Raw genomic sequence first — 11,847 nt, 5'->3', positions numbered from 1 at the left:
TCTTTAGTTGCTAATTTATCCTGATGACTACGATGACTGAATGGCATTTCCCTTAATGACATGATGGAGTTGCTCCGAACTGAGGTGATGGTAGTCATGTTGACCAGATCGCTACACCAGGTTGCGTGTGACGCAAGCACGTAAGTGGGAGCCCTCCCGGAACCCATACGGATTGTATTGCAGCACCTGCAGTTCGAAAAAAAGTGCCTTAATATGAGAGTCTATCAGAGCAATCCGGGCGAATTTTATCAGACTGAAATCGCCCAAAAGGGGCGGTACTGTACAAAACACAACTCGACACTGATTGGACTACGATATTCAGAGGCAAGACAGACTGTCCAGAACAGTCACAGCTAGTTTAACACTGAACGCTGAATGTGATAGAAAAATTTCTTCCCTTTTGTCCTTTGGTGGTGCGTCGCCCGATCGCCCTAAGGATCGAGCCGCCCATGCCCTAGGCTGGCACGTAACAGTAGGGTTATGGTCAGGGCTGTGTACAAGGGCATTTTTCCAGAGCAAATGCTCATCAATTCATGTCGTCATGGACCTTGCTTTGTGCAAATGGGTAAAGTCAAGGTGAAACAGAAAAGAGCCCTCCTCAAACTGTTGCCACAGTTGGAAGCATATCATATTTTTTTCCAGTCAGAACTGGGTGTGGCTACATATTTATGTTCAGAAACCTTGAGAGGAAGCAAGACTCAGTAGGAGGAACCACTGAAAGCCAATTATTAAAAAGCCAACTTTGAACATAACCAATAAAGTGTTTAAATAAAAAGACAGTGCATCGCAGTTAGCAGTTTATTGATCTTAATGAAGCTGGAGGTTGTACGGGAGCTTGTTGGTCCAGAGAAAAACGTTTTCAGTTTTTTTATCTTAGTTTCTTTTGCCTTCATCATTCCACTTTCTCCTGCTAGCCTGTAATGTCTGATGCCTTTTCTCCTCCTTTTAGAGCTGATCTCAATTCACCTGATTGAAACTGAACCAGGCTGCATGGTCTCTCACTCCTGAAGCTACAGTGAGATCAGAATTAAGTTAAACATGAATGTGAACGTGTGATCTAGTAATAAAATCAGATTTAAGCTGTTAATGGTGAAACACATTCATGATGTTGACTGAGCTAGAGCTTGATGGTACCTCTGGCTTTTCTTTACCTGCTGTTCTCCTCCTCGTCATCCTCTGATTCTTCTTTCTCTTCTTTTGTTCTTTTTTCAGGTCTCTGCTGCCTATTTTCTACCCGTCTCGCTTCTCATTTCCTAATCCAGCTCTCCAACCCCTGATTCTTTTTCTTCACCCTTTCATGATCAGCCACTTTGCCCTGTTTGAGTGTCAGTGGATCCTGTTTGGAGAGGAAGAGAATCTGCTGGTTCAGAAAACACATACAGCAGTTTACATCACTAATTAAGATGAAGTTAATTATTCTATAATTTTTACACCTGTAATAAGGTAAAATATAATTCTGTAATAGCAGGAAACTCTGGGTTTGGTGGTTATTTGCTAAATTATATCATTTTTTAACCAGAAACTATTAAAATCTCAAGACTGCTGTAACATACATGTTCCAAGTGTATGTAAACATCTGACTTACTGATGTAGAAGAACTTGTGTCCTGATTCCTTGTCTCTCTTCAGGCTCCTTTCAGTCTTTGGTCTGACTCTTTCATTTTTTGACTGACCCCCCACCCCCTTCACCACTATGCAGTCCATCGTGCTCCTGTCTTTAGGCTCATCCTGTTTATTAGCATAGCATCATCAGATCAATGTTTTCTATCCTCTTTGTGCCAATTTGGATGTTTTTTAATACATTTTCCCCCCATTTTTATTTACCGGATTTGTATTTCCACCTGTACTGCTGCTTCATTTTTTGACTGACCCCCCACCCCCTTTCCCACTTTCGCCCCATTGTGCTCCTGTCTTTATGCTCATCCTGTTTATTAGCGTGGCATCATGAGAGCTGCTCTGGTTGCAGTTCTCCTTCATCAATGTTTTTAATCCTCTTTGTGCCAATTTGGATGTTTTTTTTGTTTAATGCATTTTCCCCATTTTTATCCAGATTTGTATTTCCACCTGTACTGCTGCAGACCTCCACTCCTGACTGAGGAGAGCCGTGACTAACACACGCCCCCTCCGACACGTGTGCAGTAGCCAACCGCTTCTTTTCACCTGAACAAGGCGTGTTCATATGGAGATCTGTATCGCATACGGAGAGTCACGCACTGCTCTCCATTATGCCACGTCTCATCGTGTAGGTCAGTGCTCCCCAACCTTTTTTGCACCACGGACCGGTTTCATATAAAACATAATTTCACGGACCGGCGGGGGCGTGAGGAATTTAAATAGAATAACTGTACTACCCACAAATGACCTTTTTTTTACTGCAACAAGACGTTGCTCCCACCCAGGGGTGATTAGAAACAATAACACCCATAAAAAAGTGTTTTCATTGCTGATGTAGCGATCTCTAAATATGTATTCCTTCTGTGCGGCCCGGTAATAAATGGAACCGGCTCGCGGCCTGGTGGTTGGGGACCACTGGTGTAGGTGCCATCACACAGCCAGCAGAGGCCGTAATTACAGCAGTTATGAGGAACTCCTATGGGGTGCAGCAGTGTTTTGGGGGAAACAGGGAGCAAGAGCACTAAAGGGCGTCATCATCTCAGGGGTCTGGGCTTGGATTGATCGGCTGTACCATGATGAGCCTGACTTTACAGTCTGAGAAATCAGGTTGAGGTTCCTCTGACAGGGAGCTCGTGCACTGACGAGACTCATCAACTGTGGGTTTCGGTCCCTGATTTTTTGGCTCTTTCGTGATTAGCCTGACTTTAGTTTTTGATAAATCAGTTTGCTGATGTGACTCGTCTTCCTCTTTGGGTTCTGGACTCGGTACAAGTGGCTGTTTGGTGATGACCACAGGTTCCCTTGGTGAGAAATCAGGATCAGGTTGCAGAATTTCTTGGTCCTGAAGAACGTTTTAAACAGGATTATTATAAAATATCATGTGAACGTTTAACAACTAAATTAAAATAAAATTTTAGTGATGCAGTGTGACTCTAGCAAGAGTTAAAGTATATCGCTAGAGCTAGCTGTGTTCTCCTTACCTTCTCCTCCTTCTTCTTCTTATCCTTTGCTTTCTTTGCTCTTTTTTCTTCACGCTCCTGCTCCCGGATACTAAAATCATTTTTCAGCCCCTGCCATTTTTCTATTTTCTTTTTAAGGCGCTCTTGCTTCTTTCTTTCACAGTCGACCTCTTCTATCACTTCATATCCTTGCAATTCATCACTAAACACTGTTTGGAGATAGAACATTTAATGGTATAAACTGCAGGTAGCTTATAATATAATTAATGTAAAATCTACATACAGGTATTTTAATACATTTAGAACAATAATGGCAGTTTTGCTTTTAGTGATTTCTGCAACAGTGTTGCATTGGTGAGAACAGTGATGATAACAGTAACGAGTTAATCCAACTAAATTCCTTTAATCCAATCTCCCAAAATGAACTAACTGTGTTGATTAAATCATCGAAGTCATCATCGTGTATACTCGATCCTGTTCCAACTCGTTTACTTAAAGATTTACTCCCAGCTATTGTAGAGCCCCTGCTTACATTAATCAATGCATCCCTTAGCCTTGGATATGTACCTAAATTGTTTAAAAGTGCCGTTATTAAACCCCTGATTAAAAAACCTAATCTTGATCCACATGTTTGATCTAATTATAGGCCAATTTCAAACCTTCCTTTTGTCTCAAAGATATTAGAAAAAGTTGTTTCCAAACAGTTATGTTCTTATTTGAATGAAAATTGTATTCATGAAAAATTTCAATCAGGATTTAGACCCAACCATAGTACCGAAACCGCATTAATTAGAGTAGTTAACGAGTTGTTAATGTCTTCTGAAAATGGATGTGTCTCTTTTCTTGTTCTATTAGATCTTAGCGCAGCGTTTGATACGGTCGATCATAACATTTTACTGGAGAGGCTAGAAAATACAGTAGGTGTTAAAGGACTCGCACTCTCTTGGTTCAAATCATATTTGACTGACCGCTCTCAATTCGTTTATGTAAATAATAAATGCTCGGAAACTACAAAAGTAAAGTATGGTGTTCCACAGGGGTCGGTACTGGGACCGCTATTATTTACACTCTATATGCTTCCACTAGGTGAAATTATTCATAAACATGGCATAAACTTTCACTGCTATGCTGATGACACACAGCTGTATATATCAGCCAAACCAAATGATACTGACACAATCAGTAAGATTGAAGATTGTGTAAACGACATAAAAAACTGGATGTCTTGTAATTTTCTTTTACTTAATTTAGATAAAACTGAGGTTTTACTTGTTGGCTCTAAAGCTGCAAGAGACAAGTTGTCTAACCTGGTGCTAAACTTAAACACGTTCTCTGTTACTCCCAGCCCAGATGTAAAAAACTTAGGTGTCACAATAGATTCAGATCTCTCATTTGATACACACGTTAATAATATTACTAGAGTTGCTTTCTATCATTTGCGTAACATTTCTAAAATAAGAAATATACTATCTGTTAATGACGCCGAAAAACTGATCCATGCGTTTATAACTTCTCGGTTAGATTATTGTAATGCTCTTCTAACTGGATGCTCTGGTAGATCCTTAAACAAACTCCAGTTAGTTCAAAATGCAGCAGCTCGAGTGCTAACTAGAACTAAAAAATTTGACCATATTACTCCTGTTCTATCATCTCTACACTGGCTGCCAGTTAAATTTCGCATTGATTACAAAATACTTTTACTAACTTATAAAGCGCTACATGGTCTGGCTCCACAGTATGAGTGAGTTTATTAATTACTACAACCCAACATGTCCACTTTGTTCACAAGATGCAGGGTTACTTATAGTTCCTAGGATTAAAAAGATCACGGCTGGTGGAAGAGCGTTTTCTTACAAAGCTCCACAACTTTGGAATAATCTTCCTGCCTCTGTTCGGGATTCGGACACAGTCTCAATGTTTAAGTCTAGACTGAAAACATATTTATTTTCTCAGGCTTTTGATTAGTATAGACAAAGGCGCAGAGCTTGGGGGTTCTTGTTCATAGAAACTTGTGGTGATCAGGGATGTTGGGTTGCTGTCGTTATGCCTCTCTTGTGCGATCACTCCGGTTTGGGTAGGAGAGGTGGGCGCTGATGTCCTGTGAAAGCCTTCATGACCTTGTTACCTGCTCGCTCTCCCTTTTAGTTATGCTGTAATACTCAGGGCTGCCGGAGTCTAAAACTCTCTGTAAAACTGTTTTACTCAACTAGCATTGTACATTATTAACTACATTCTCTGTTGTTTTACCCCGAGGGCATTCTGATGGAAACCTGTTTACCCGCCGAGGTTAAGGATTAAAGTCGAGACTGCCGGGACAACGATGCTGCTCCTGTCAGATGTGACGGGTCTGGAGTAATTGCAACGACAAGAAATCACTACAGACTTTATTGAAGACTAGAGTGGATAACAACTCTATTATTATTTAATTGTTTATTTATCTATTTATTACCAGTTATGACTTTTAGATCATTTAATTCTGTGTTCGTATGCTCTGTGTAAATCGTGTATTTATTTAAAGTATCCTCCAGGCCACCCAAGAAGGATGGGCCCTGCTGAGTCTGGTTCCTCTCAAGGTTTCTTCCTGTAATTTTCAGGGAGTTTTTCCTTGCCACAGTCGCCCTCGGCTTGCTCAACAGGGGTTTTTGTATCTGTTGGTCCTGGATTTTGTAAAGTTGCTTTGAGACAATGTATATTGTAAAAAGCGCTATATAAATAAAGTTGACTTGACTTGACTTGACTTGTTTTTAATGGACAAAGACGTGTTCTGATACTTGAAATCCCAAGACTGGCATGAAATAAATGTCTTCTACAAGTGTATGTACAAGTTCCACCTTAACAGCAACAGTAACTGACTTTGGTTATACTGGTACGTTGGAGTTGGCGTCTCATTGCAAAGACCCAGTTGATACCAGCCAATCATTCACTCATCCTAATAATTCTGAATGTAAATAAACTAACTTACAGGCAATGCAGGCGTGTTTAAGGATCAACTCTCTCTCCATACTCTCACTGATCTGTTTCTGGTAGTGCCTCCTCATTTTATTAGTAATCCAGCCCACTATGCGTCTCATCGTGCTCTTGGATTTGGGCGTGTCCTCTTTTCCTCTGCTCTGGCTCTTCTCCTCAGCGATCTGTTCTTCCTCGTCACTTTTAGTCTCGTCTTTCACACTTCTCTCTGGAGTTGGGGTCGTGCTGAGGGCAGCCGAGGAGCTGGAGCACCGACCGGACTCGTCTTCTTCAGGGTCTGGGCTCGGTACGAGTGGGCGCATGTCGATGATCACAGGTTCTGGTTTCTGAATCTTCACCTGATCCTGTTCGCTGCTCCCGACGTGGTTTTGTGTGTTTTTGCTACAGGATATAAGAGAGTTTTTACTGACATGCTCATTAGGACTTTTAAACCGCTCATTGTACAGAAGATAAAGGACCATGTCATCTTTCTAGATGAGGAAACGTTTAGTGCTAGATGTCAGAGATGTGGACTCGAGTCCGAGTCGCACGTAAGTTGCACACACAGCGACTTCAGACTCGACTCGTTTTAAATGACTCGGACTCAGACTCGTGACTCGCTACTGCTCAGACTTCTGCTCTCTAATAACGCTCCGACCGTCTTAACCTGTAACGCACGCAGTGGGTAAATGTTCCAGCCAGCTTCCGGCATAGTGATGAAGCGTTGCTCCCTACTTAAAATGGTGGAATACCCTACGTAGTGCACTTCGCAGTAACAGATAATGTGAATGGAACGCTCCTACAGAATTGGCGCTAATGGTTGAAACAACCAGACCTTCTGATTGTAATTGTTAGTAAGAAATGCTGTTATTTGCATTTATTCAGTTTGCGTCACACAGATGATGTGTTAATGAAACGCTTGATCGGCTTTCTAACGAGTTCATGTTTGACTTCACAACCGGGACAACTCGGACTCTAGCCTAAAGACTTGTGATTCGAATCGGACTCTAGTCTAAAGACTCGTGACTTGACTCGGACTCTAGTCTAAAGACTCGTGACTTGACTCAGACTCTAGTCTAAAGACTCGTGACTCGACTCGGACTCTAGTCTAAAGACTCGTGACTTGACTCGGACTCTAGCCTAAAGACTCCTGACTTGACTCAGACTCTAGTCTAAAGACTCGTGACTCCACTTGGACTCTAGCTTAAAGACTCGTGACTTGACTCGGACTCTAGCCTAAAGACTTGTGACTCGACTCGGACTCTAGCCTAAAGACTTGTGACTTCACTTAGACTCTAGCCTACAGACTTGTGACTCGACTCGTACTCTAGCCTAAAGACTTGTGACTTCACTTGGACTCTAGCCTACAGACTTGTGACTCGACTCGGACTCTAGCCTAAAGACTCGTGACTTCACTTAGACTCTAGCCTACAGACTTTTGACTCGACTCGGACTCTAGCCTAAAGACTCGTGACTTGACTCGGACTCTAGCCTAAAGACTCGTGACTTGACTCGGACTCTAGCCTAAAGACTTGTGACTTGACTCAGACTCTAGTCTAAAGACTCGTGACTCGACTCGGACTCTAGCCTAAAGACTCGTGACTCGACTCGGACTCTAGCCTAAAGACTTGTGACTTGACTTAGACTCTAGCCTAAAGACTCGTGACTCGACTCGGAATCTAGCCTAAAGACTCGTGACTTGACTCGGACTCTAGCCTAAAGACTCGTGACTTGACTCTGACTCAAGACTCGACTCGGGCTCTAGCCTAAAGACTCGTCACGACTTGGACTCTAGTCTAAAGACTCATGACTTGACTGGGACACTAGCCTAAAGACTTGTGACTCGGACTCGTATTTTGTGACTTGTGAACATCTCTGCTAGATGTACAAAGGAGGCCAAACTAAAAATCTGAGCTTGTTTTTGGTCTCTGTGTATTAAAGCTGTAGCTCATCGTGCGATCTGCACTGGCTGTGCCTTTAAATTCTGCTCTTTATTAGCTGCTGTAAAATCCAACCACCTCCAGCTACTTATACTGTAATATAAAGTTCATCTCAGTTATTCTACGGCCGATAAATCCGAGCACGTCTGCGGTTAAAAAGTGATTTAGTGTTTTCTGTACAGAGATACTCTGGTAATAATCACAATCCCCAGCTCAACATGTACATCTGCTTTCATATAGAGTTAATGAACCCACCTCTGCCTGGTCATCACCATGTTCATCTGTCTTTCTTTCTCCTCCAGCTCTCTCTCTTTCTCCAGCTCTCTCATTATCCTTTTCTCCAGCTCGCTCACATTCTTCTCCAGCTCTCTCACTTTCTCCATCCTTCTCATTATCTTCTTCTCCAGCTCTCTCTTCCTCTCCATCTTTCTCATTATCTTATTGTCCAGCTCTCTCACTTTCTCCTCCTCCTCCATTTCTTTCCTCGTCTTCTTCTTCATCTCTTTCCCTTTCTCCTCCTTTAACATTCTTTTTTTCCTCTGTATCGCTCTTACTTCCTTCTCCTCCATCTCTGTCATGTTATTCTCATCCATCTCTCTCTCTTTTGTCGTCACACTTTTCCTCATTAGCCACCTCTCCAGCTCTCCCCCTTTCTTCTTTTTTATCGTTTCTTTCCATTTCTTTATCTTCATCTGGCTCAGTTTCTCCTCCTTTAACTCTCGTATTTTCTTCTCCTCCTCCGTCTCTCTCACTATCTCCTCCTCCATCTCTTTTATTTCCTCCTTCATTTTTCTCATTTCTCTTCTCTTCTCCATCTTTCTCTTTCTCATCTTCCTCATTACTCTCACTTTCTCCTCCTTTAACTCTCTTATTTTCTCCTCTATCTCTCTTTCTTTCTCCTCTATCGCTCTTTCTTTCTCCTCTATTTCTTTTTCCTTCTCTTTATTCTGTTGAATTTGCTCTTTTTCTGTTTCTCTCTCCCTCTCTTCTTTCAGCTGTGATTGTTTCTCCAGCTCTTTGAGTTTCTTTAGTTCCTTCTTCTTAACCCGGCTCGATCTCCATTGAATCCACCAGGTCAGTCTTCCAGTTTCCTCCTTCTCCTTCTCTCTTTTTCTCTCCTTCTGCTTTTTCTTCTCCTCCAGCTTCATCTGTCTCTCATCTTTTTCCTTTCTCTTCAGCTCTTTCTCTTTCTCCTCCTCACCCTGACACTCGTCTTTCCAGCTTCCACAGGAGAAGAGGAGCTTTAGGATCCTTCTGCTTTTTTTCATGCTGTTTTAGTCTGAAAAGTCATTTAGAAACCATTCAGAACGATCATAATCTTAGAAGAGATTTAAAAGAATTTATCATCACAATGTGACCTGCCCAACATTATTTAAGACCTAATGCAGTAGTTACAGCTCTACAAGTCTAAGAATGTACATTATTATTATTATTATTATTATTATTATTATTAATTACTTGTGTTATTGCTATTGCTGCTGCTGTTACTGAAGAACATTTTTGTTTGCATGAGTTTCTTTTACTATTTATTTTTAAGTATAATAAAGAATAGAAATGCTGCTCGGCTGGCACAGAGCTCTAGTGTACATTTACATTTTTGACATTTAGCAAACGCCTTTATCCAAAGCGACTGACAATAGTGTGACAGTATACAATCTAAGCAATTAAGGGTTAAGGGCCTTGCTCAAGGGCCCAACAGTTGCAACCTAGCAGAGGTGGGGCTTGAACCGGCAACCTTCTGATTACTAGTCCAGTACCTTAACCTAGTATACAGGCTACAGCTGCCCTGTATACTAGCCCACCACTGCTGAGATCTGGGTTTTAATCCTGACAGGGTTAAAGCTCTGAGATGAATAGACACGATGTCCAGGGTAATCCTGCCTTGTGCCCAGTGTTTTCGGGTCAGCTGGACCCACTGCGACCCTGATCAGGTTTAAGTCGTTGATGAAAATACAATTAAATGATTCATTTTTTATATAAAACAATGATTATTATTTTACACATTTTGTTGTGGTTTATAAATTAAATACATACACATGAAAGATGTCACAGCTTTTATTGTATTAAACTGTTTAAATATTAAAATACAATAAACATAATTTATATTATATCATAAATATACTAACAAGATGATTTAACTTTTGAAAAATCACAGTTGGAGAGTTAAAAGCAGGTCTCTGTATGGATTTATAACATGATTCTGTTACTTGTTGCTGTTTTTATTTAAGATTTTATGTAAGATTTACATTTTTAACACTTTATTACTGATGTATTACATTAATAAATCAGATCTATCACACGTACCTCTGTAAAATAAGGGGGTTCGGCTGAATCTTGCTGTGTGAGATGCTCTGTGTGCTGCAGGTCAGTAGCTGCTCTCTGCTCTCTAATACTGACACACATGAACACAGTGTGACATCAGGCTGAGGCTCCGTTATGACGTCATAATCAGGAGCTGCTGCTGGATCTCTGACATTCTAACATAGAAATGAAAGCTGGTGGAACTGGAGGAGCTTCACACACTCATATCTGATTAATACACTGTCTAATGATGCTACATTACACTGCATGGCCAAAAGTATTTGGACACCCCTTCAATATCATGACATTTAGAACTATCAGTATAGAGGTGATGCCACTCTACTAATATGATTTTATAATAATGTTTAGCAATAATGTGGTCATGTAATTAATGTAATTTAAACAGTGCTTCATCCTAATCAGGGTTGCAGTCAATCCATGTCCATTTGAAAACCCTGTCACTCACACCAGTGGAATTAACATAATTAAATCCACTTTATGCATGTTTTAGAGCCAAAGACGAGGTTTGAACCCAGGTTGGCAGGACCCTGCTGTTTGGCTCCCACATGACCTGTTTCACCAAGCACTGCCACATTTTTAACAAATCTACTTTAACATTTTATATATTCATTCAATTATTTGTTCAGATTGGCAAAGTGACAAATGTTTTATTATTGTTGGGTGCATGGGGGTGTCATGGAATACATACAATGTAATTGATCCATCAGCCCTGATGAAAATAATAAATAACAAAGAAAAATTTAACCTTTATGCACAAAAATGCATCTTTAACAGCATCTATGTAAACTAATGTATAATCTTATGACACACTACTGTAAAAAAGTATTTGCTCCCATCTTATTTCCCTTGTTATTGCATATACAACAGAACACTGCATATAACAAAACCCTATTTTTTTTCCTTTAACGAAGTTATCCAGCACCTATATGACTTTTGTGAAAATGTCATTTTCCTTCTCGTTCAACATCTTTCCTCTCCTCCCTGTCCACCTATCTTTAACCCTATTCTCCATCTCCACCAGGTGGGGCGGTCCGGGTCCTTTCTGTGTGGAGTTTGCATGTTCTCCCTGTGTCCTCGTGGGTTTCCTCCGGGCGCTCCGGTTTCCTCCCACAGTCCAAAGACGTGCAAGTGAGGTGAATTGGAGACACTAAATTGTCCATGACTGTGTTCGATATAACCTTGTGAACTGATAAATCTTGTGTAATGAGTAACTACCGTTCCTGTCATGAATGTAACCAAAGTGTAAAACATGACGTTAAAATCCTAATAAACAAACAAACAAACAAACAAACAAACCATCTCCACCAATGTCCTTTCTGTTCAACCTCTTTCCTTTCCACCCCATTTCCTTCCCGTTAAACACCTGTTCTCCATCTACATATTTAACAGCCATTACATGATTTATTATTGTTTTTTTGTTTCAGAATCTTATGGAACAGTTTAGGTGAGTGACCTGGGTTTAGAAAGGACTAGAACCCTGAGAACGTTGTGTCATTGTCTTAGACAAGAATGATGTGTGATGTACATGGTGGGTAGTCCTGTCACCTCACAGCAAAAAGGGCCTGG

The 11,847-nt window shown here is 40.9% G+C and overlaps 1 protein-coding gene across 4 annotated transcripts; it reads right to left on the bottom strand.

Annotated features, from left to right (window-relative positions):
• Positions 1–784: 784 nt before the first annotated feature.
• Positions 785–10,374, bottom strand: LOC134309956 (trichohyalin-like). 4 transcript variants are annotated; one of them, XM_062991439.1, is made up of 7 exons: positions 10,264–10,374; positions 8,215–9,238; positions 6,036–6,421; positions 3,095–3,282; positions 1,586–2,955; positions 1,152–1,360; positions 785–1,010 (listed from the first exon to the last, which is right to left on the bottom strand). In XM_062991439.1, the coding sequence occupies exons 2-5, from the start codon at positions 9,225–9,227 to the stop codon at positions 2,653–2,655; spliced, it is 1,890 nt and encodes a 629-aa protein (XP_062847509.1). In that variant the 5' UTR covers positions 9,228–9,238; positions 10,264–10,374; the 3' UTR covers positions 785–1,010; positions 1,152–1,360; positions 1,586–2,652. The 4 variants fall into 4 exon arrangements, with proteins under 4 accessions (XP_062847509.1, XP_062847508.1, XP_062847507.1 ...); XM_062991438.1 differs by having other exon boundaries at positions 1,152–1,357; XM_062991437.1 differs by having other exon boundaries at positions 1,135–1,336.
• Between the last annotated feature and the right edge of the window lie 1,473 nt (positions 10,375–11,847).

The sequence above is a fragment of the Trichomycterus rosablanca genome, chromosome 3 (genome assembly GCF_030014385.1).
Source record: "Trichomycterus rosablanca isolate fTriRos1 chromosome 3, fTriRos1.hap1, whole genome shotgun sequence".
Taxonomy (NCBI): Eukaryota; Metazoa; Chordata; class Actinopteri; order Siluriformes; family Trichomycteridae; genus Trichomycterus; species Trichomycterus rosablanca.
The sequence above is the reverse complement of the archived record's forward strand: the minus strand, read 5'-3'. Positions and strand labels throughout refer to the sequence as shown.

What these genes read in the sequence shown, in the direction of transcription:
- LOC134309956 (XM_062991439.1), bottom strand. Translation starts at nt 9,227, where the DNA reads ATGAAAAAAAGCAGAAGGATCCTAAAGCTCCTCTTCTCCTGTGGAAGC. An exon ending in TAAACACGCCTGCATTGCCT is followed by an intron (nt 3,283 to 6,035) that starts GTAAGTTAGTTT and finishes ATCTCCAAACAG; the next exon opens with TGTTTAGTGATGAATTGCAA. An exon ending in AGAAGAAGAAGGAGGAGAAG is followed by an intron (nt 2,956 to 3,094) that starts GTAAGGAGAACA and finishes AACGTTCTTCAG; the next exon opens with GACCAAGAAATTCTGCAACC.